The 24,975-nt window shown below is 43.1% G+C and overlaps 2 protein-coding genes across 2 annotated transcripts; one reads left to right on the forward strand and one right to left on the reverse strand.

Annotated features, from left to right (window-relative positions):
- Window positions 1-183: 183 nt before the first annotated feature.
- Window positions 184-10,505, reverse strand: NANS (N-acetylneuraminate synthase). The gene is made up of 6 exons (XM_052776362.1): window positions 10,325-10,505; window positions 8,922-9,137; window positions 4,828-4,927; window positions 4,413-4,567; window positions 3,085-3,351; window positions 184-1,951 (listed from the first exon to the last, which is right to left on the reverse strand). Exons 1-6 carry the CDS (start codon window positions 10,454-10,456, stop codon window positions 1,742-1,744), a joined length of 1,080 nt encoding a protein of 359 aa, XP_052632322.1. The 5' UTR covers window positions 10,457-10,505; the 3' UTR covers window positions 184-1,741.
- Window positions 10,506-21,010: 10,505 nt separating this feature from the next.
- Window positions 21,011-23,793, forward strand: CCIN (calicin). The gene is given in 5 exon segments (XM_052776578.1): window positions 21,011-21,135; window positions 21,137-21,305; window positions 21,308-21,470; window positions 21,473-21,912; window positions 21,915-23,793. Coding segments are annotated over 5 exon segments (1,194 nt in total). The 3' UTR covers window positions 22,212-23,793.
- The last annotated feature ends 1,182 nt before the right edge of the window (window positions 23,794-24,975 follow it).

Below are 24,975 nucleotides of genomic sequence, written 5' to 3' on the forward strand. Positions count from 1 at the left end.
TGGAAATTTTTGGAGCCTGTGTTTACAGCAGCCTCTATGACCAGCCTGGCTGGAGTGAAGAACCACTGCTACTTGAAACAGGTCGGGTAATCTTACAATGTTCAAATACTAAAGGCCCTGCAATCATCACTGGTGCTGGCAAAGGCAAGGTCTGACCATAGGCTTAAACACAGAAATAACAGCTTGTTTTATAAGCTAAATTTATTTTTCAAATTTGAAATAAAATTAAAAAATCTTTTAACAATTAAGTAGTTTTTTAATGTAAGGCAAGCATACTGCATCAGTCAGAGCTCATACATGGTCAAGCACATGATTCAAAGAATCCCTGCTTCCCAGCTGAAGATACAAATAGTTTCCTCAGAACTGCAGAACAGTAAACATTTTGGAACTAAACAGCACACAGGTACAGAAACACCACCACCAAATTCAAGATGCTTCACCAACTCATGACCAAGAGGTAGCAAGTTCCAAATAACCATCACTAGTACGTGACTGCACCACAGAAAAATGCAGATCAGTAACACCAAAGCAGTTCTGTGCTCAGCAAGCTAATTGAGGGATACCTGGTTTGCAGCTGCTGCCACACAGCTCCTTCCTGGACAAAGGGAAGAGCAGCAGGCTGATAGGAGTGGGACTGCATTTCTTACTTGACAATTGAGAAGCTGTGGTGCAAGAGCAGAGCACACAAGACAAGCACTGACCATCATGCTGAAACATAGTGATGCGATCTAGACAAGCAGCCAGCCTCGGCTGCCTCAAACACTAGTGTCAGGGGAAAAAAAACCATCCCAATGTATTTGCTTGTTAGTACAGGAAGAAAGCTGCGGAATCTTCACCAGCATTTGGCTTCCTACCTAAGAAGTTGCCCCCAGGTACAAATACAGGTATCTTAAATGCACGCCAGAATTTATTTAAGATTCCAGGCTTCACTCAGCTCACAATAGATGTTTTTGACATTTTTTTGAAGCATAGGTTAAGTTTACTTCCACTGATCCATCTCAGATCTACTTTCACCCCTTAATCTGTCTGGCTTGCCCTCTTGCCTTTCAGTTCACAAAAAGGCTGTTTCTTTTGTCCCTTAAATGGAACCTTTCTACATACCCAATTTGCTTCCTTTCTTGGTACTGTCTCTTGAGAACCTAGCTTTCTCAAGGAGCTCACTTTCCCCACAGTGCAGATTCTGCAACCCACTGCTTTATCTTGAGACTTCTTATCTTAAGGATTTAATCTTGAGAAAAATCCATCAGGTTGCATGTGTAGTTTTCTGTTCAGTGTGTGTAAACTTTGACTTATCTGCATTCAGCTAGCATCCTGTTATCACAGGAGTGAGGAAAACGGCAGAAAAGAGAGGAACATCAAAAGATACAGGGTTAGAACAATTCAAAGTGTAGACAAAATTATTGTGATTTACTGTATTCTTACCAGAAAAGGGAAGCTGGAAAGCAGCTGACTGTGGTCTTTGATTGGGCAAAACTCCAAATTAATCTAGGTTAAGTGGAATGGAGAAAGAAGGAGCATGGTATTTTCTAGACACAATGCTATACAGTTTATAATAGAATTGCTCTTCATAATTTATATCCACTTGCTTCAGAAACTTTCTGCTAATGAGAACCTGAAAACCTAACTTGCTTGGATCCTCATAATCACACCCCTTTCTTCTAAACTACCATGCCGCTATACTTAAGTATGTTGTGTAGAAGTGCAGTACTATATCATGAAATATGGAATGGAGTGCTTCAGTTTAGCACTTCACATTTTTGACATGATTTTCCACTACTTGCTCAGTGATGGTTTCATCTTCTTCGATATTTTTTTTAACCTTCTGGCCCACCAGATCGAAGATGGCTTCTGGGGGAAATCCCTTAGGCTCTCCCACCTTCACTGTCAGCATGTCAAGTGTCAGTACTGTACCTTCAGGAATTGTCACTTTTGCCACAACAGACTTGCCCAGCTACAGGGGAGAAATTTAAAAAAAAAAAAAAAAAAAAAGTTTAAATCAAACACATTCCTAGGCTTAGTATGCCCCAAATGGCTAAAAATAATCTGCAGTTACTTGGGAAGAGGTCATGTGGAACTCCCCTCCCCATTACTTCTTATTCCAAATGAAGGCTGAGTTAGCATGGAAACCCTTCATTGTAACTAGGCTGCTGCAAACATCCAGATCCTTTCTGAAATTGGATAATGGCTCACTGGAATTTTTCAGAATCAGAATGGAGGTAATCTGATTAGACTGACTAGTGTCCTAGCTTAGTGTAAAAGCAGCTCATACACAGTCAGAGAGACCTATTATTCCTATTACTATTACTGAGTGCTTTGTACTTGGCACTGGTGAGGCCGCACCTTGAATGCTGCGTTCAGTTTTGGGCCCCTCACTACAGGAAAGACATTGAGGTGTTGGAGCGTGTCCAAAGAAGAGCAATGAAGCTGGTGGAGGGTCTAGAGAACAAGTCCTATGAGGAGCAGCTGAGGGAACTGAGGTTGTTTAGTCTGGAGAAAAGGGAGGCTCAGGGGAGACCTTACTGCTCTCTACCTCAAGGAGGTTGTAGCAAGGTGGGTGTCTGTCTCTTCTCCCAAGTAACAAGTGATAGGACAAAAGGAAATAGCCTCAAGTTGTGCCAGGGGAGGTTTAGATCAGATATTAGGAAAAATTTCTTCACTGAAAAGGGTTATGAAGTGCTGCAACAGGCTGCCCAGGGAAGTGGTTGAGTCACTAGCCCTGCAGGTATTTAAAAGACATGTAGATGTGTTGCTTAGGGACGTGGTTTAGTGGTGGACTTGGCAGTGTTAGGTTAATGGTTGGACTCTATGATCTTAAGGGTCTTTTCCAACCTAAATGATTCTGGGATTCCACTCAACTTAGTTAATGCCAGAAATAGCAGTTTATAGGAAACGACAAGTCTACACTGTGGTTACATGGGCTAAGCATAAACACTGCATGCTGCTACTTAGCAGCATAAATTTTTGAGTGCAGAGGTAGAAACACTGCTGCAATAAACAATTACCAAGCTATTTTTCTGAATATAGAGTTATTAGCTATGGGTCTAAACAAGTTTCAGCTGTACATGAATCAAAAGCAGAAGTTACCTTTTCATTGCAAGCCATTTCACAGGGCAAGAGTTGTTTGACTGGAGAACCCATTGCTTTTTCCACAGTACGGATGGCTTTCACTAACTCCGCCAGTTCATTTGGCTCCAGGGATGCTTGGTGGTCACTTCCTTTCCATGTTTTGTCAAGAGTCACATGGCGTTCCACTACTTTAGCACCCATAGCAACAGCTGCCACTGAAATGGCTATGCCAGTTTCATGCCCCGAATAGCCAATGGGGATATCAGGAAAAGCTGACTGATACGCCTTGAATCATGACAAAGTTGGTGTGAATTACCAAGGTAGCAATTTCAAAGATAAAGCAAATTTAACAGTGATATTTGCAATAAAAACCACGGACAATTACTGTGCCACAAAACAAGCAGTTGGTTATGCTGAGAATGAATTTTTTTTTATGGTCAACAAGTCACACTGCTTTACCGACTGTTATGTTCTAAGAATTTCACTAGGATTATCAATACTGACAAGGAAAAGGAGGTATGTTCTATTCTACAACTTCTCTTAATCCTTTTCCTTTTAATTCAGTTGTACTCTTCAAGGTCTTCAAAGCCTGCGTCACTGTAAGTTACAGTGATAGAGTAGTGCTCTATTTTCATCCAAGAACCCAGTGGACTGGTTAAACTTAACCTGTATCCACAGCAGATTTCTTCAACCCCATATTTAAAATCTGAAGCAATCCTTTCAGCCATACAACAGGGGACAGTCACCCAATCCTAAAGGCAATTAAATGCAGCCATGTCCCATTCTACTAAAAATAACATACTACATGTGCATAAAGCTAGGCAAGTGCTTGAACACTAACCAATTTGAGAAGCTTTTCTTGCATCATTGTTAGGCATATCCAAGTAATATTTTCAGTAAAGGAAACTATACAAGGGCCTAATCCATTTTCTTCATTGCTCTGATACTCACACGAAGCATTTTTAACAAAAGTTTCTGATCTAGCCCCTATTTAGAATTATGTTCTCAATTCCGTGCACCTTCTTAATGGTAACAGTCTACATAATTTTTCTTTGCACTACAAAGCACAGGGTTAACCTGTTAACCATGTGTCCTATTTTCCTCTGTTTAATTGTGAACACTCCAGTAGTATGCTTTATCATATCCCTCAAAGCTGAGTTCTGCTAAAAGAGGATCCAATGGCTATTTGTACTTCAACACTTGCAGGAATTAGAGGAACATGATTCATCTTCTAACTTCTCAGAAGCAAATTCCAGCATGCCTAAGATCTGGAAATACATCTCAATAAAAGTGCATAGCCCTTCTCTGGTACCCTACCCATGGCACACTCTGGGTTATTCACTGACCGATATAACACGGAGATTGACATCCTCTGGCTGAAGCGGGTATGCACTGGTGCATTGCAGGAAGCAAAAGTTTGGATTGATGGGCTTCACGATCTGATAAACCTTATGCATTGTGTTCATCGACTGCATCCCACTGGAAATCACCATTGGGCGACCTAACCGTTAGAAAACATGCACATGTTTTGTCCTAAGTTGGTAAGAAAGCTACACCAGATTAAATTAAGTTCTTGAAGTAAATTAATTCAGTTAAACTAGAAAAGGAAGCTGGGTGAACAGTTTTCTTCCAAGTCTGAGGGTGATTTTCTTCTAAAGGTACTTCAGATTTTTTTCCAGAATCAATTGCAGGAAAGATCTAATAACTGATCTACTGAGACACAGTGATGTTTACCAAGATGGCTTGAAAGAAAATGCTTACCTTTCTTTGCAGTCTTTTCCAAATATGGAAAATTGTTTGTGTCTCCTGATCCTACTTTGAAAAATGGAACATCCAGTTCATGTAGGAATTCCACAGCCATCTACAAGGAAGAGAAATCACTGCATTTTAACACACCACTTCAGCTGGATCAAAGATAAAAACCTACCATGCTGGGAAATAAACAACCCTTCAAAGCAAAACCAAAGCTTAATTAAATAGGTCCTATCTATCTATCTATCTATCTATCTATCTCTATACCTCTCCCCAAAATACACTTCTTCTGAAATAACATTTACTATTCTGAGGATATTAGTTTCTGACTTCCTGTCGTGGTTTAACCCCAGCCAGCAACTAAGCACCATGCAGCCGCTCACTCACTCCCCCCCCCTCAGTGGGATGGGGAAGAAAATCGTGAAAAGAAGCAAAACCCGTGGGTTGAGATAAGAACGGTTTAATAGAACAGAAAAGAAGAAACTAATAATGATAATGATAACACTAATAAAATGCCAATAGTAATAATAAAAGGATTGGAATGTACAAATGATGTGCAGTGCAATTACTCACCACCCACCGATAGATGCCCAGTTAGTCCCCGAGCGGCAATTCCCCCCGCCCCCACTCCCCCCAGTTTATATACTAGATGTGGCATCACATGGTATGGAATACCCTGTTGGCCAGTTTGGGTCAGCTGCCCTGGCTGTGTCCTGTGCCAACTTCTTGTGCCCCTCCAGCTTTCTCACTGGCTGGGCTTGAGAAGCTGAAAAATCCTTGACTTTAGTCTAAACACTACTTAGCAACAACTGAAAACATCAGTGTTATCAACATTCTTCACATACTGAACTCAAAACACAGCACTGTACCAGCTACTAGGAAGACAGTTAACTCTATCCCAGCTGAAACCAGGACACTTCCCTCCAGTATTATTGAGGTGCCTTCTTTTCTATTTCTACTACAAAACCAGATTTTCCACAGGTTTTTGACTGGGATCCCTGTCTCAAGGCAGTCTCTTTGGTCTCCCAGCCATAGCTGGTCAAGCCAGCTGTAGGTACAGCTGCTTAGTACAGGTGAGCTCCACTGCTCCTCTAACTTCAAGATGAGCTTGTGGGCCACAGCATTCTTGGGGGTTTTTTGGCACTACCAGAGAGAGCAACTACCTGTAGATGGGAGCTTACCTGTTGAAGAAGAAATGTACTGCAGGCATGCAGGCAGTCTTCCTGCCACATACTTCCTGCAGGTCAGAAATACTAAACCACAGACAGGGTGTTTAGAACTACAGGTAGTTTTCCTGAATAGATCTGTCACTCTGAAAAATTGTATATTGAATAAACACCTGAAAAAAATAAGTGCCTAAAAAGGGAAATCCAAAATGGATTTGCTTCTAGGAGAGATGCTGGAAAATAAATATAAAATATGCCAAAGAAAAGACTATAAAACAGTTTATTCAAATGTTAATTATACTCTGCTGCCTTCTAAAAATATGTGTGCTATATTGAAGAGAATTGAGGAATTATTGGAGGCTCCATGAAAATCAGTATTGCATCAGTAAGTGGCCTTTTAAAATTTAGTACTTTTAAGGAAAAAAATCCCAAACCTATCACAGGCAAGAGCTATTCACATTCACATCCAGGGGAAACAACAAAATAGTTAGCTAACTTTGTCCCCCTTCAACCACCCACAAACACTTTTAATTTCTTCAGCTCATTCCCTGTTGCAGTCAAATTTACTTGGTGCCAGCAAAAGAGTGCTAACGTCCAGAAGAGAATCGCATCTTTTTCGGTCTTATTTTTTAATCATAATTATAATGCAGATTCAATTTCTTGTACCTAGGATGTGTAACATCTCTTTAATGTAGTTTATTCACTAAGATGCACTGTGCACGAAGACAATGAATACACTATATTAAAAAGCCACAGATCTAATCTGAGGAGATTGCACAAAATGAAATATGACAGATAGACCTCATATCTAAGGCCACTCTTCATTAGGTAAATATCTCTTGAAAATTGGCAGCTTTTCTGTAAGAGATTCAAGGAAGAGGAATTAATCTCAAATAATAGGGATGACATTAAAGGGAGTGGTTCAATGGGATCCTGTCTTATGTCCCATACATACTGGAACAGAGTAGATAAAGGAGTTAACTCATACATAGCCTTTACATTTACTTCACACATCACTTCACTGATTTCCTCATATAGTTAAACACACAATTTAACCTCTTCGACACAGCTGGAGTTCCAGAGATTATGTTCAATTTACAGAAGTTAATGTAGTCTCAAGGAATCATTACGTCAATTTATGCAATGTTTGCCCTAAGTTCCAAACCATGTCTTGCAGAAATGCCACCAGAAATCCTAGGAGCTATGTAATGTAATTACTGTTCAAAAAAGAAGGCACAAACATGTATCAGTACTGTTAATTAGCTGCTGAGGCCAAACACAAAGGAGCACAGTATCTTGAGAAATAGAGGGTGCCCAGAGGTGGAAAGTGTTCTTAGCTGCTGCATATGAAAGGTGTTCTACATTGCACTATAGCCTTTAAAAGCTGAAGGTTTTAACATCAAACAGAGTGGGGGCTTTTTTCCCCCCAAAGGTATATGGGCCTTTAAGATCCCAGATATAGAAGTCCAAGACTACTGGATTTAATTATTCTTTTCTTAAAGGAGTAGGTGTTGTTCAGCAGGTCTCCTAGACATGAAGATAACAATAAAAGAAACGTCACAGCACCCTCTTTTCACAGATCTGAGTCCATGGCATCAGGCTATTGCAATACATGCAAAACATCTTTTTGTCCATCAGACATCTGAAGTAATTTTTTATGGTGTTTGGTGCTTGTACCATCTCAGCTGGGGCACAGCAATTCAAGGATTTTAGTCAATAGGGACAGTAAGTTGATAGAAGCAGTGAGAATGGCCAGAGGACTAGAAAAGACAGCATAAAAAGGCTGAAGGAATTGAAATTGCTTAGTCCAGAGAACACAGAACAGAAAAGAGAGGTGATAATGGTGTTCAAATACACAGACAGGAGATACAAGAAAAGTATGAACTTTTATGTCAGATGAGGCAGGACAAAAAATTACAAGAAAGGAGATTAAGCTGATACATCAGGAATTCTCTCTGGTGGTAAGGAGACTGAGGCACTGAACAGATCACCTTAAAACATTAAATAAATCCCATCCTTGTCCCATCCTCGATAAGGCTACTTGCAGAAAGACAGGGACATTTGCTGTGCTTGCCTTATGCAAGAGTGGTTAGCTTAATTCAGGAGGGTCTCTTTCAGTTTGGTTCTCTGTATTTTCTAGGCCACAAAGAAAAGTAAAACAATCTGTAATCTCTGATCTATACTGAGGTTTAACCGTTACCCAGTTTTCCAGCTTACACATTTCAATTGTGCGTTGCATTTGTTAATACTGTAACTAACATCATTTTGAGGTAGGCAACATGCAAGAGTTAAAGTACACATCTCTTAAGGGGGAACAGCAGCAGATGAGCATCATGGACTTTACAAGCTGGTGACTGACTATTCAAGAGCCCACTGACAAAAATCAGTAAATGCTTCAGGAGTAACAGGGCAAGGTGGAGACCCTCTCCTTGAGATTAGTAAAAGAAAAAGGAATATAAGCATTTCTGCTGCTTAGAAACATCAGTGGAGGTCTAGTAAACAGCAGAAAGGAAAAAAAGAGGGAAATAATAGGGATTAAGTTGAGAAAGGAATCTGGTTTACAACACAGGCAAGTTTGAAATGCTTGGAGCCAATATACCAGCCAACACCAGATGGTGGCCAGATTGCAGTCTTGATCTACACTCTCAAAGCTGTGATTGTTCATGGAGTTCAACTGAGGCTCTGTCTCCAATGTGATTTACTGTGCATAAATTCCTCAGCATACATGGCAGATCTTCCAAAATGTTCAGCCATCTACTCAACCATTGCAGATGCACAAGTGAAGTGGCAGAAGTATAGTTACTCTAGTTTCCTCATTTAGAAATTCAACATCCCATGTATTTAGTATTCTTTTTATGTAAGAACTATCGCGCCTAAGTAATAACCAATAGACACAACAGCTGGACTCTGCTTGTCATTCCACTATGACTTACATACCTCATCCATGCCAGAAGCTGTGAAGAAAATTCCAATCTCCTCTGCATATTTCTTTAGGTCTCTATATTGGTCATGACTAAACTCCAAGTGGCGCTTGTGCTCCCCATAGGTCTTTCCCCAGGAGTGTTCAGATGTATAGGGCCTTTCTAAGGCTTTCTTGTTGAATTTGTACTCCAGTTCGCTCTTCTGGAACTTAGCACAGTCTGCTCCGCAGCCCTACAAAACAAGCTGGTGCGCACTGAGTGGAAGTGCAAGTGAAACTGCACTCATCCTTAGTTGGAACACAAGGATTGTGCAATTAATGTGCTCATTTGCAGTGGAGTTTCACATTATCATCATAGCAATCACAGGAATGGTACAAACACAGTGACAGATGACCTGCACACACGAGCCCTTTTCTTTCAAAATGCCTGTATACTTAGTAGAGCAGCAGCCTAGAAAGAAATCGTACTAAAACTACAAAACCGAACTGCCACTTGCTATGCATGCCACTTATTGGAAGAGTCGATTTCTGTGGTGTTTTCCAAGCTCAGCTGTCACATGATAATTTTACATGAAAACAAGTGACACGATTTTGTAGAAGGAGTATGAATCTGAAATTTGTATGAAGCGACACAAATGGTGAAGTTAAACTCACACTAAGCTATTTTGCACTTTCACCGCAGTCATGGGTCTGAACACATTATGCCCTGACTTCTCCTTTAGTGATGATACACTGTTTTCTAACTATGTTAGGAATAGTATATCTAATATACACAATACCAAATTTTAAAGCAGCTTGGCTGTCTTACTGGATTACACAAGTTATTACCTCAAAAAACCATAATGCAATCAAACTAGAGGCTCATCAGAGAGTTACTTGGTTCTTCCCAAATTCACAGTTAACTTATGACTCAAGGACCACTGTAAGCCCTCGGAGACGATATAATCTGCCCTTGTCTGTGTCCATGGCACGTGCGTGTACCGTGAACGAGGTAGGGGCTTCCTAAAAGCAAACACGATGAGATCATAGGCTGCGAGCCACGGACTGAGGGCTACAACGCTAGCACCCGCTTTGCTGGCTCTCACCACTACTGTCTCCTTGCAGCTACTTTATTTTAAAAATTCCTCCTGTAAATCACTCCAATCCTCCCACGCGGTGCCACCGGCCGGAGACGATGCTCCCCGACCGGAGCGTCTCCCGGCTTTCCCGGGCCCCGCCGGTGCCCCGGGCCTCCCGCTCACCCGCACCGAGCTGCCTGCCTCACCCGAGCGAGCGAGCGGGCGGGCCTGCCCACCCGGCGGAGAAGGAAGCGCCGAGGGAGACGGGGCAGCCCCGCCCGCCGTGGCGCCCCGCCAGCCCGGCCGCGCTCCCGCCTCCCCGGCCACCCCGCCCACCGGAGGCAGAGCGGCCCCGCGCGCACCTTGGCCATGCGGATCATACGCTTGGCGGTGGCCAGGTCGCCCTGGTGGTTCTGCCCGATCTCCGCGATGATGAAGCACGGCTGCTCGCCGCCCACGCGGCGCCCGGGGCACAGCTCGAACTCCCGCGACATGATGGCTGCCGCACCGCCGTCCGCGCGCGAGTGCGCCGGCGCTCCCGAACCCCGGCGGCGCCACCGCCTAGGCCTGTGGCCGGCAGCCAATCCGCGCTGCGGCGGGCGGGGCCGGGCTCCGCCGCCGTCCCCATTGGGCACCTCCCGCGAGGCGGGCGGGGCGGCGGCGCTCCTGCCTGCGGGGCCGCCAGGTGGCACCGGGTGGGCGGCGGTGCTTCAGGGAGGCCGCGGCGGGGCGGGCCCAGCCCGGCGGCTGCGTGGCGCTGTGTGCGCGGGGGAGCCGGGAGGGCAGCGGGACGAGGGGAGCGCTCGAGGCCGACGGGCCGTCTGGCCCCCGGCCTGATTTCCCAGGCGGCCTCGGGACCGCGTCCCTGTTCTGGCGAGAGCGAGTCCGGCACCTTTGGGGCGGGGGCGGCGCTCGGCAGGGGCCAGGCCGGCCGGTCCCTGTGCCCGGGGCTGACGGGGGTTTCCAGCGCCGCGCCGGTGACAGGCAGCCGCCGGCGGCTCCCGCCCCGCCGGCGCCTCGCTGCCGCGCAGGAAGCGGCCGGCCGTGAACCTGCCCCAGGCAGGGCCTGCTAGAGATCCCTTGGTCCCGAAGCGCCTGCACGAACATCTCCAGCCTTCTCAAAGAAGCGTTTTCTGTGGTGGCAGAACAGAGTTTACCAGGAAGCACAAACCAACTCCGGGCCCCCTACCTAAGAGACCCTTGATAATCATGGATACAGAGAGGATTTACAGGAAAAACTTGGTTTAGGCAAAACTTTCAATGATACACCAAAATAAACCATAAAGCATGCAGCACTGTGTTTGGGTCAGGACATGGGTGGCATACATTATGGCCTGCTTACACATCAGGCATCTACCGGATCTTCACAAAGCCCCACTCAGGTCAGCATGGACAGAAAACTGTGTGCCCAAATACTGGTGTTTCATTCACTTAATAGCTTCAAATAGATCAGCAGAAACAAGTCTGACATTACACCTAGCCACATGGTTGCAAAAATTCCTGTAAATTATTCAGTATACCTGTTTTGGATTAGGGGGGGGGAGTAATGGGGGAGGGGGCCGCAGGGGTGGCTGCTGTGAGAAGCTGCTAGAAGATCCCCCAGCTCCAAGTTGGACCCACCTCTGGCCAAGGCCGAGCGCATCAGTGACGGTGGTAGCGCCTCTGGGATAACAGATTTAAGAAAGGGAACCAGTAGTGGGGGAGGAGATTGGAATATGAGAGAAACCACTCTGCAGACAGCAAGGTCAGCGAAGAAGGAGGAGGAGGAGGTGCGCCAGAGGAGGGGATGCCCCTGCAGCCCATGGTGAGATGGCAGGCTGTCCCCCCCCAGCCCACGGAGGTGAGCGGGGGAGCAGATGCCCACCTGCAGCCCATGGAGTAGCCCACGCCAGAGCAGGTGGCTGCCCCCAAAGATGGCTGTGACTCCATGAGAAAGCCTGTGCTGGAGCAGCCTGTGCCTGAAGGACTGCAGCCCACAGAAAGGACCCTGGAACGCTGGAGCAGTTCGTGAAGAACTGCAGCCTGTGGAAAGCACCAATGTTGGAGAAGTTCATGGAGGACTGTCTCCCGTGGGAGGGACCCCACGCTGGAGCAGGGGAAGAGTGAGGAGTCCTCCCCCTGAGGAGGAAGGAGCAGCAGAGACAATGTGTGATGAACTGACCCCAACCCCCATCCCCTGTCCCCTGTGCCACTGGGGAAGGAGGTAGAGAAAACTGGGAGTGGAGTTGAGCCTGGAAGGGAGGGAGGGGTGGAGGGAAGGTGTTTTAAGATTTGGTTTTACTTCTTGTTATCCTTGTTTTGATTTGATCGGTAGTAAATGAAATGGATTTTGTTTTTTCCCCAAGTTGAGTCTGGTTTTTGTCCATGACCATAATCAGTGCATGATCCCCGTCCTTGTCTCGACTCACAAGTTTTTCTTTATATTTTCTCCACCTCATCCCACTGGGGCGGGGGGGAGTGAGCAAGCGGCTTCATGGTGTTTTGTTGCCATTTGGGCTTATACCACAACAATACCCTTTCAGCTTCACACTTTATATAACAAGGTGAGTTTCTTGGTTTATGGCATGCCCAAAAAACAGGTTATTTTCCTGATGGGAAGTATGTTGATTATATTAACATGGTCTGGATTTGCATAGGTTACTGTGTTGGATGGAATTGCCCCTAGCAGAGGCTGTTTAATATATTTACCCCCAAACTAATTACAGATTCTTCATCTAACCTGCTTATTTTTTTCTTTCCTTACGCAGAAGTGCACATTATGGAAACTAGTATTTCTGTTCAGCGAAAAATTTTAAGGCTTTACACATTTTCAAGAAGATGGACAGCAAAAATATTAAGAATTTTCAAATGAAATTATTGAATCTAGCTGACTGTATTCTGATTTTGGCTTAAAATATACAGATAAGCAAAGTAAGACTATTTGTAAGACAAAAATAATTTAAAAGTGTAAAACAGAAGCATACAATTCTAACCACAATCAAATGGAGTATGGGGGTAAAAAATTCTTAATTCCTTTTCCCTGGAAGCAAAATTGACTCAAAATAGTATGTACTGCTGTGGTTTCAACTAAACACCATTGTATAACAGAAAAAGATTATAATAACAGTGTTAAGTAATGCTACACGCATATCCCTTCTTTCCACTGAAACTTTGCTTTCCTTGTGAACTACCTCTAACTTAGCCGTGACATTTTCCCCATGATCATGGTTAACTTCTTCCAGAGCTTTAAGGATAAAGAACATTGTAATGAAAATTTGCAGGTGTGAAATAAAAATTTAGTTGTTAAGCTCGAGGAGCAAGTTTCTGTGTAATTGAAAGTAGGTTCTGCAGGTCAGTTACACTAACAGACTAGCTTAATGAGCAGTCTGTTTGCATTTGTTGCATGTAGTAGTTTATTGACCATAACCATTGGGTAACTACATTTTAACTCCAATAAAAATAAAACAAGAACTATCTGTTTTAAGATAATGTTATCAGTCAGGAGTTAAACCAGACCAAGCTATGCTGTGTGGACAGAGGCTACCCAGAGATCAGTGTGATCTCAAAAAATGTGATAATTTGTCCCCATTTCTGCCTTCCTCCAGTTTTCTCTTGGCTGAACCTGATAAGACTGGAAAATGTTGAATTGCTTGTTTACTTACATTAACCACTTTTTTTCTCTTTAATACAAGTGTATATCTTTGGAGAAAAATGATGACTTAACAGCTCTGAAGAAAGAAATACTCTGCTTTCAGAGGTATTCACATGGTTAGTTATTCCCCCTCCTGTCCTTCCTCCAGGACATATATGGCTTACTTTCTGTCTTCCTCCAGTATCTCTTCCATACTTAGAAAGATTAAAAAAGCCACAGGCCTGTAAAAAAAAAACAAACTGGAAAAATCTCTTGGACTCTAAACATAATTTGTAAACACTTAAGAGTAGCATTACTAGCACCCATGGGAGTTAATCAAACAGCAGTCACATCTCATGGAACCAGCTACATAAAATCATTTATCATGGAGCATTCCTTACAGTGAACATTTGGAAGGTTATTAATGGTCCTTGTTGAGATTGTTGAGGTATTCCCCTCTTTGATAACTAAAAGGCAATATCCAGGTGGTGAATTAAGGACAGGGAAAGTGGGTAGTGGCTACCTGACACAGGCTGCTGGAGAGCTTCAAAGCTAGGTGTTACTGGAGTAGACTTGATCAAAAAACCCAGATGTTAAGAACTAATGTTCCAGCTATGATGGAGATGTGTAGATGGTAGGGAATTATCACCACTGCTGCTGACTGTGTGACGTAAGGAGCTCAAATTACTGGTTATGCCAGTTCACTTTAAGCCATCAATATCACTGAAAGTTAGGCGAGTCCTTACAGTCCTTTCTGTTCACCCTAGTCATTAATCCTTGATATGACCAAAGAACACATAAAGACTGAAAGTATTGGGCTCCTAGAATGAAAAAGAGACCACACCAGTGGATTTCTGGTGATCAGAGTAAGGTTAAACTTGGAAATGAGACAGAATATCAGGAAGTTCTCCACTGGTGACATAAAACATAGGACTGCAGCTGTCTCAACGGTTCTGCTGCTGCAAGTCCCAATATTGTGAAAAAAACAACCACCCCACTCCTACTCTCAGAAAGCAGGAAAGGTGAGAAATTTGCATTTTTTTGGCATGTATTTTGGAAAGCTGAATATTTCTGCCAGAGGATACTCTGCATTTTTACATTCAGGATCCTCTTGCTTGCTTTCTCTTTGTATTCCAAGTGATGGCAATGTATTAATTTTGTAAGAAAACTTACTATCCCAGAGGAAACTAAACTGTAACACTTTGCTGTAACACTGTCAAACAAAACTAGCTTGGTTTTTAAAATCTAGATTTCTCATGGTAAGACCAGAGAAGTATACAACACATTTATTTGCACCCATCCTACACAAATGCAAAAATGTATCACAAATCTCACAAGAGATTCAAGAGAAGAGAGGGCCACCAGCACTGTGGTAATCAAAGGGGTTAAAAAACTTATTGAAGTGGGAAAAAAGGAACAAAATTTCCTCCTTAAAAATATCTTCACAGGCAAGAAGAGGAACATTAATTTAGCAGAGTTATATCTGCTGGTCAAATAAACCAGGGTAAGGTTTGCTGTCTCCAAGGACCTGAATATGTGTGTCATAGCCTTGTGTTTTGGTACTCTTCAAAAACCAGCACGTTCAGGGATTTAGCTCATTTTCTCAGCACTCCTGAATCCATGTCTCAGCTAGACAATATGGAGGAGCTGGAGAACTAAAAATAGTTTACACATACTTCTGTGTTCTGACAAAGGCCACTTCTAAGAGTATCTTACTCCAAAATCATCCTCTAACAGACATACAGGCACAATTCTGACATTCTGGACCTGTCTGTGAGGTTTTAATGGAACTAAAAATCAGTAATTGCATTTATTATGATTTAGTGATACATGTCTTTTTTGTGGGGTGAAGCTCAATTGGGTCTTAAGGCCTCATCTACACACAATATTAGCACCACATACTGTCCTTTGCACAACTGCAGTTATAGTAGTGTAGCAAGTGCTTTTGCTGGTATTGGCTGTTCCCTGAGACTGCAGCAACGGTGACTACTTGAACACAACCACCACACTCTCAACTGTATAGTACTATGTGAGAGACAGCCTAAGAAATTGTCTCAATTTCAAACCAGAAATGGCCTTGAGGAGCAGTATACCATGATACATCAGTGCTGAAGTGACATGCAGATTGAATGCTGTCTTTTATAAAGCACTGAAACCTGTAAATGATGGTGGGAAGAGGACACTGTATAAATACCATTTTTTGCTTTGTCTGCTTAAGTACTGCAGACAATATAAAAAGCAGGAACGTGTGTATCCATACAATACCAACCAGTTCTCTAGAAGCAAGTCAATTTGGAGGCTATTTCATAGCCAGGAAAGTTTCATGATAACTCAAGCCATATTAGGCATTTCTACTGGTCAATTACATTGACTACAGTCACAGGTGGATACAAATGCAGGTATAGCTTATTTAGGGGTGCTGAACCACAGTTACAGAAAAAGATTTGAGTAAAATACAGTCCCTACGGAAATGGTTACATTTTGTGTAATGGGCAATACATACTTTTTATGTTCATGAACAGTCTCTAGAGAAAGAATAAAAAGTTAAAAGTATGTTGCAGGTATTACTAATATACCCCATAATAGGCCATAATAATATAATTTTAGGAATTATATAGGGTTGAAAGTCATACCATAATCTCGAATTTCAAGACTGTAAAAATGAACTAGCCATTTATTAAAACATCTCACACTTACTACTGACTGTGCAAAGCAACTTGTGGGTGTAACCTTAATATAGAATGCATATAAATCCTGAGAATAATTATAATGACATTTTCCCCAAAAGAGCAGTTCATTTAAAAAGTATTTCTTAATTATAATATTTGAAGTAAGTCTCTAATGTGCTATGTTATTGAATTTTAGTTTACACTCTAATATACTAGCCTATGAGAGTTCTCCAACTAAACAATACAGCTTGCAGCCCAAAGCCTCAACTTGTTCCTAGAAGTTCATTACATGCTCTAGGTTCTTCCTACAAAAATGCTTACCACTAGCTCCACAGAACAGACACACCCTTCTTCCTTGGGGCAAGTTCCTTGTTCAACCATCAGATAAAGAAGCAGGAAAAAGATGCCTCCAGAACATAAATAATTAACTTCTGGAACAATTTTACAATGGCAGAGTACCATTTTGCCTATGATAGTCTAGAGTGACTCCCTGTGCTTTTCTTTATCCTGTATTAAAGCAGTAGAATTAGAGGTAAGAGGACATGCAGCTATACGTATATAATTCTAATGTAAAGCACGAAACCAATAAACAAATTATAAAAGTACAGAAACTGTGGAACAGTGAGAGAACTATTCCAACTCAGGCAGTTTTATACTACCTACCACTTACTTCTTGATGAGGGTGTGGCCAAACCAATTCCAAAATTGTATTCTGTGAAACTCTGCGTGATGTCTAAACCCCTGGTTCTGTTGGAGGTTTGTCTTTTATATCAGTGGGACATCCATGTCACACTGAGGATCTTATGGATATATTTGTGCACAGTAATGAGAAGTACACTTTGAATAGAATAGAACAGAACAGAACAGAACAGTTCCAGTTGGAAGGGACTTGCAACAATCTTCTAGTCCAATTGCCTGACCACTTCAGGCCTGATCAGAGTGAGATAGTTGTCACACTGATAGTTATCACACTAACCAAATTAAATTTACACACGGTAACGTTTTATTCAGCAATTACAGAGCTTGAGACAAGAAGTGCATGTAGTTTATGCAGTCAGACACAAACAGACTTTTATACAGTCCTGGAGCTTGGCTGGCACAATAAAAGACCTTTGAAGAGTCATGGTCCTTGAAGCAGGTAATGCTTGCATCTACATAGTTTGTAGAAAGAGAATTCCATGATGATCCAGTGCTGATGACGATTTGCCACCAGCAATTCCTTTCGAATATCAAGATCTAGTTCATTTATAAAATGTTTGAGTTTCTCAGTGGATTTTAAGTCTGTGGTCTCCTTTCCTTGGACTATATGCTGTACAATGCTGGTGAGCGGTAACTTCCCCTGGCCACACCATTTGCCTCATCTTGTTGTTTGACTGCTTCTTTGTTATGTCTAAAGCAGTGTTCCCAGCTCTTAAGGTTATAATTCTTCAATAACTAGAAGCTGACTGCCAGTGAGATGTGTACAGCCTTGTGGCCTGTTTTCAGCCTATGCACATATTTTCAAGGTCTCTGGTATTATCGCACACTTAAACTCCACACCATAACAAAAGACACCAGGTACCAAGCTTCAGTTTGCACCACAAATTCGCAAAAGCTGGTAACAAGCCTAACAGGCCACCAGTTCTGTGGCTTGCAAGGCTAGCATTAGGTTTCTTACTAGCAATGACAGTTATCATTTTTACTGGGCCACCCAGACAAATCACAGGCAGTATACCTCCTTGTGGTGACAGCAAGAATTTGTTTTCCATAGATTTTCTCTATTTCAGCCCAGCATCTGAATTTAAGATTTCACCCAAATTCTCACTAGCCAAGATTACCAGCATGTTTCCCGTTTGCTCTGTGCAACTTTCTCTTGCATGTTTGAAAGCCAGCCTGTGTATTTTGAATGAGTCTAGATGTGCTAGCAGTTCAGTAAATTGCAGTAATGGATGGACTTATCCTGTCACCAGATCTTGTAGAGTTTAAATAACAGTTTTCCACAGAGAAGAAGTGGGAGACTGAAGCTGGATGAAGTATTTGGAGGGGGTGGTTGGGACAGTGTGAGCAAGACAACTGTGACTGACAAACAGTGATTAAGGGTTACAGAGACGGGAAGGGATTCAGAAGGGAAAAGATATAAGGAGAAACTAGGGAATAAAGAGAATAAAGAGTGGCACTGGCTGATACTGGGTCAATGGACTGGGGAGAATTGGGTGAAGCCCAAGAGCTGAGGAGCTGAAGAAGCTGGACTGAGCGGTGTGGGACAGGGGAACTTGAAGGAGACTGGTTTCATAAAAAATGCTGCTGGGAACAGCAGCTGAGGGACTGAGCCATGAAACTCAGCGAGCTTTTTCCTGGTGCGATGAGTAATATGAGACAAATGGGACTAGGAATAAGGAGGCTGCATGAGAAAAAGACAGGAGAGAGACACTGAAGGGTACAGAACAGATGGTGTTAAATCTTTTTCCTAAAAAGTCACAGGTGAGGGGCTGTGATCCATTAGAACACATTCAAAATTGGTAAAGATCTTGAATTTAACCAGAGGCCTGCCATCAGCATATTTTCTCCCTTCTTCAGCACAACTGTCTCCTCTCCTTCAGTTATTTCCTGTACCAAAGGAGCAGAGATCTGTACGTTCCAACCCTGTGCGTATCACTGGGACACACTGCTTTTTGATTTGACAATGCACATGATTAGGGCTATGACACAAAGCACATGTTTAGCGCTGTAAAAACCTCAGAAGGTAAGGGCTGCTACTTTTAAGATTGTTTTTCAGTCATCTTTTTTGCCTCTTCTAGCATACTTATTAGAACAGTCAGCAAAATATCTCCCCCAAAAGGAATCTTGCCCCAGGCTCTACCAAGTGTGGTGGAGGTGACTGTCCTAAAGTCTGTACATTCTGTGGTTTAGAAGATAGCAGCCTGACAGTGATCAAAGCTTTAGGGAAGAGAAAAGCTGGTCCCTAAATTGAGTAAGTTCTGATTCACCATGTATTTGCTCCCGAGTTGCTGGGTGATACTGAGCAAATCACTAAAACAAGCTTTTCACATCTAACTGTCCATTTGTATTCTTTATCTTATGGCTGGCTTATTCAAGGCATTGTGATTTAGTTTACAGAAGTGTTGAATTCTTGCAGCTACAAATCAGTAGGAGAAGTGTGCTGAACCAACGCGATATATATAAAATACCTGGTCTTTGGCATCTCTAAATTGGCAGCACTGGGAGTAAAGAGACACTGTCCACTCTAATCTTACTGTACCTCAGTTCTACTCTGTAGGGGCAGAGGAGGGAGGACTGTACAGTCTGTAAATTGAGGGCGGGGGGGGGAATAATTCTCTCTCACCTTGCTGAGAGGTGTGTAAAAGTAAATTATTACTTTAAAAAGCTTCTGCACTTGTAAAAGGCACAAGGGAGAGCCATAGGACAGAAGTTAATAAATCTGTTGTCAGAGCAGCAGTTGAAAAGTATGTGGTGCAGAAAGCCTCGGCTGACACACAAAACAATGAATACTTAGTGTCAGGGTCCATGGGCCCAATAGTCCCATGTCAGCTTAGTTGGGGGCTGTCAGTCCTGCCTCAGTGCTGCTGTAGGAGTGCCAGCCTACACCTCAGCCTCCCGGCCTGCCTGGCTGACATCGCAGCTTGACCTCAGACCTGCCTTATCACTGCAATCTGTGGGCTGAGGTCATAGCCAAAGCCATTCCCAGTTGGTTTGTAGACTTCAGTCACAAGTTCTCACCAATTTGCATTCACTTCCATTGTGAGACGCACATCTTGGATTTGGATCCAGTTGCTTTTCTCCAACAGATCAGAGGGCACAGTGAACAACAGCTTCAGGTCCTGATACACAGTTCAGGCTTCCAGCACCTTGGAAAGAAATCCTTGTGCACCGTTGCTCTTGGAGGTGAAGGTCAATTGGCCTGCTCTTTATGGACAGATGGTGTTAAATATCTCTATGGAATGAGCATGGAGGGGAGAGACTGAGATCATACCACCTACCTCAGAAAAGAACCTGGCATTCTTGAGCCAGCTGAAATGCATATGATGGCTGGTAAAGATGAGATAGTCTGAGCAGCTTAAACTAGCCATATTTCTGTCCACTGCTTAAACATACTTGTCAGTGTTGCAAGGCAGTACAAAATAGCATTCTAGCAGATGTCGCCCTTGTTCTGCATCTTTAGAGTCCTATATGACCTTTCAAAATCCTAATATTTCCTGGGAAAAGTAACATACTTGGGTAGATAACTTGGCAAACAGAAGAAAGGATGTATTTCCTGCTAGCAATTACCTAATAAATTTACTTCCTTGGGAGGCCAGCATGCACAGTCCCTGCCAACGCTGCGCCATATCCTGTTTTTGTCAGTGTTCAACCTGTGCTCCCAACTGTGGGCAGTGCTGATTTTCTCTGACACTACATACAGCTCTAGTTGTTTTACTCCAGATTGTTGAGAAAGGAGATTCATGAGAAAAGGGCCTAATTTTATTTTTCTTCTACCTCTTATTTGACCTGTTCTGTGTTGTCATGCTAGAACTTTACAGATAGTCCTAGCTATTAGTTTTCCCCTCAACACTTCAATACATGTAAACCATGGTGTACTGTGTTCTAGCAGCTGTATTTTATGACACCATTCATCTCACCATAACAACTGATGTCTGAAAGCTCATACTATCATCTCTGCCTTTGACTTGCAAGACTAAATGTAGGAAGATGCAGTTCACAGAAAAGGAACAACAGATCAAAATAAAATGGAGGAACTGCTGAAAGTGGCAATGTAGTTCAAGTGTGACTCCATGCAAGCTCACAGCTCTGTTTTTATTCTTAGTTGCCTTGTGGAGAAAAGTTGCCTGATCCACATGATCATAGCTTACATGTGGGAACTTGAAGAGGTGGTGAACAGTGCCTATGCAGGGACTTCTGGGTACTTCAGAACTCATGCTCAGCCCCTGTCAGATATGTGGTAGGCTCCTCAAGGAGGACAACCTCCATGTGCAGAATGAGAGCCAGACTTTTCTGGCCCTGATCTCATAAGTGAAATTCAGGAAAGACGAAAGATAAACATATTCCAATTAGATTTTTGCCTATATCTCCACTTACCTGGGGTCTCAGCCAACACACTAGTGGCTACCAGCCATGATATGCTGATGCTCAACAGTCATTCTGGCCCTCTGGCTCAGATGGAAATGATTTTGAGTGACAGGAAGCAGGAACGTGCTTGAAGACTTCTTTCTTTTCCAGAGAAAGGGGCCATTAATTGACTGTAATGATTTTAGGAGGCCAGAAAGAGTATGTAAGATTTGATGATGAGGGTTTTGCTTATACTTTTGAGCTTACATGTTTTGCTTACATATGGCTGAAATTGACAGAGATGCCATGTAATGCACCTGCTCCTAGTGCAACATTAGCAGTTAGTGTCACTGGAGGAATAACAGACCAGATCACTACCTCAAATACAGCTCAGAGACATGACGTAGAAAACAATTCCTGCACTGAGGTACTGCCTATAGGTTTGGTATTCCACATCATGGTGACCTGTGGAGGAGTAGTGTACACCCTTGGGGATTGTGCTGATGCGAGGAAATATGTCTCTAACACTTGCAAGTACTGTGATGGGAGGGAAGATAACTGGATTCTGACTGTGAAAATAAGCATTCCCATGGATGCTAGTGCCTTGATCACCAAAGGAAAAAAGTCAAGTTAGTTTATCTTGTGACAAGGCAACTGAATGGGTGCTTCCTATATGTTCAGATGGTAGATTACTTTGACACTCAGACAGGGAACGTGGTGCAATGCCTCACCTTCCATATTGAATTCAACCATAAATCTGTTGTTGTCTTTTCCACAGGAAAACATCCTGAGCCTGCAGAAAAAGAAGTGAGCAAATTAGTTGTGATATTACCAAATACCTGCACTTTAGATTTGTTGCATCCAGTGTGCTCAGTTGGAGACCACAAGGAGGTGCCTCCTGTATGGAGGCATTGTTTATGCAGATGAAAGACGACCTCAGGAGTATTCTCTCAGTTCAAATACCTTCTGACTACATCAGAAAGGAGGGAAATGGGAAAATTCTGGCAGATCCTTCAGAAGTTCTTCACTATTCAGTTTCCCATACAGTCAAACTACCTTTCAAAGTTCTTCTAAAAATTGCAATTAATTTGGAAAGGTAAAAAGAAAAATCCCTGTCAATAAAGAATGACTTTTCACTTGTACCAAAGCCTTCTTCACTTGACTTCCTTACTTTGCAACAATTTATATACTGGCCATGACGTCCCATGGTATGGAATACCCCTTTGGTCAGTTGGGGTCAGCTGTCCTGGCTGTGTCCCCTCCCAACTTCTTGTGCCCTTCCAGCCTTCTTGCTGGCTGGGCATGAGAAGCTGAAAAATCCTTGACTTAGTATAAACTCTACTTAGCAACAACTGAAAACATCAACATTCTTCTCATCCTGACCCCAAAACATAGCACTATACCAGCTACTAGAAAGAAAATTATCTCTCTTCCAGCTGAAACCAGGACAGTTGTGATTTCTACTCAGCATGTACTTCAATAATCCCTTTATTTCAAGTGGCTGTCATTCATTTTAGGGTCAATTAAACCCACTTAAAAACTTCACACTTTGAAAAATAGTTTACAACAGAAATAGACTCAGAATTAAAGTTATTTGTAGTAGCTTTCTTGCACGAGTTGTTTCTGTGCAGCCAGATTCTTCTCAGGCATTTGTGACTTGTGTTGTGTTTAGGCAAGGTGAGATAGTCATTCTGCATCTCATGCTTTTGTGTCTACAAATCATACCAAGAAAATGTCACTGCTTTACTGTTTCTAAGGAAGACAACAGGAATTTAGTCCATGGAATAAGTATTTGATTCTTTGCTAATATTTTAATTAGATTTACTACATAAGGAGTTACAGAAGTTTCACCATCAGTGATACTGAAGGCCTCAGAGAGTGCATTGTGAAGAAGGAGCCTTGGGAATCCAATCTGTAGAAGAAAGATACAATAAAGATAGTCCAGAAAACTTAATGGAAAACAATTTAGTGAATGAATTTTTCTATATGCTATTGAAGGGAAATTTTTCACTGAATACTTCTTACAGTGTTGAGGAAATTTACAATTTCTGTTGTAAATTAAATAGGTACCTTAAGTTATGTCAGAAAAGATGAGAGTGAGGTCGTAGAATAGAAAGATACGGGCTTACTATCTGCACAGTTGCAATCAGTTTGATCAGACATGCTAGGAGGTTATCCTCTGTGGAAAACTATTTTTCCTCTCAGGTCAGTTCTGTCAGGCAGGCTGACAAGTCTTCCTCTGGATGGAAGAACTTGACATGCAAGGCATTCTCAAAGGACAAGAAACTATGAAGTCAAACATACATATCACTGCTTTGCGGAATCAGGACTTCTGTGTTATCTTTCACTAGTGAAGAATTCAAAAGGTTTTTCTGTGAACTTGAACTTTTTCTTGAAGATATGAAGAACAATTACTCTCTTCCAGTCTCAAGGAACTCTCCCAATTGTCATGACCCTTCAAAGATGATTGAGTGGCCTCAAAATGATGCCAGTCATCTTCCTTGCTAACATGGCTGCCAGAGAAGAGTAGGTTAAACAAATTTAATAGGCGAGGGATAAGGGGCTTCTTACAGGCTTCAGCTGTTCTACATGGTAAGACTTTTTTCCCTCCTGGTAATGAGCCTTGAACCTTGTCACGGTTTAAGCCCAGCCGGTAACAAAGCACCATGAAGGTGCTCGCTCACTCCTCCTCCCCAGCCCCAGTGGGATGACGAGGAGAAAATATAAAGAAAAGCTTGTGGGTGGAGACAAGGACAGTGAGGGATAACTCACCACTTACGTTCATGGGCAAAAACCAGACCCAACTTGGGAAAAAACAAAATCAATTTAATTTGTTACCATTCAAATCAAAACAAGGATAACAAGAAGTAAAGCCAAATCTTAAAACAACTTCCCCTACCCCTCCCTCCTTCCCAGGCTCAACTCCACTCCCAGTTTTCTCTACCTCCTCCCCCAGTGGCACAGGGGACGGGATGGGGGTTGGGGTCAGTTCATCACACATTGTCTCTGCTGCTCCTTCCTCCTCAGGGGGAGGACTCCTCACTCTTCCCCTGCTCCAGCGTGGGGTCCCTCCCACGGGAGACAGTCCTCCATGAACTTCTCCAACATTGGTGCTTTCCACAGGCTGCAGTTCTTCACGAACTGCTCCAGCGTTCCAGGGTCCTTTCTGTGGGCTGCAGTCCTTCAGGCACAGGCTGCTCCAGCGCGGGCTTTCCCATGGAGTCACAGCCATCTTTGGGGGCAGCCACCTGCTCTGGCGTGGGCTACTCCATGGGCTGCAGGTGGGCATCTGCTCCCCTGCTCACCTCCATGGGCTGGGGGGGGACAGCCTGCCATCTCACCATGGGCTGCAGGGGCATCCCCTTCTCCGGCGCACCTCCTCCTCCTCCTTCTGCACTGACCTTGCTGTCTGCAGAGGGGTTTCTCTCACATCCCACTCCCCTCTCTGCTGCAAGTTCCCCTTCTTAAATATGTTATCCCAGAGGTGCTACCACCATCGCTGATGGGCTCGGCCTTGGCCAGAGGTGGGTCCAACTTGGAGCCAGCAAAGCTTCTGGCAGCTTCTCACAGAAGCCACCTGCGCAGCCCCTTCCCCGCTACCAAAACCCTGCCACACAAACCCAAAACGAACCTGAAAACGGCAATCAATCAGCTGACTTGCAAATGTGTTCCAGAAATGCCCAGAAATAAG

This window comes from Harpia harpyja, chromosome Z (assembly GCF_026419915.1).
Source record: "Harpia harpyja isolate bHarHar1 chromosome Z, bHarHar1 primary haplotype, whole genome shotgun sequence".
Classification (NCBI taxonomy): Eukaryota; Metazoa; Chordata; class Aves; order Accipitriformes; family Accipitridae; genus Harpia; species Harpia harpyja.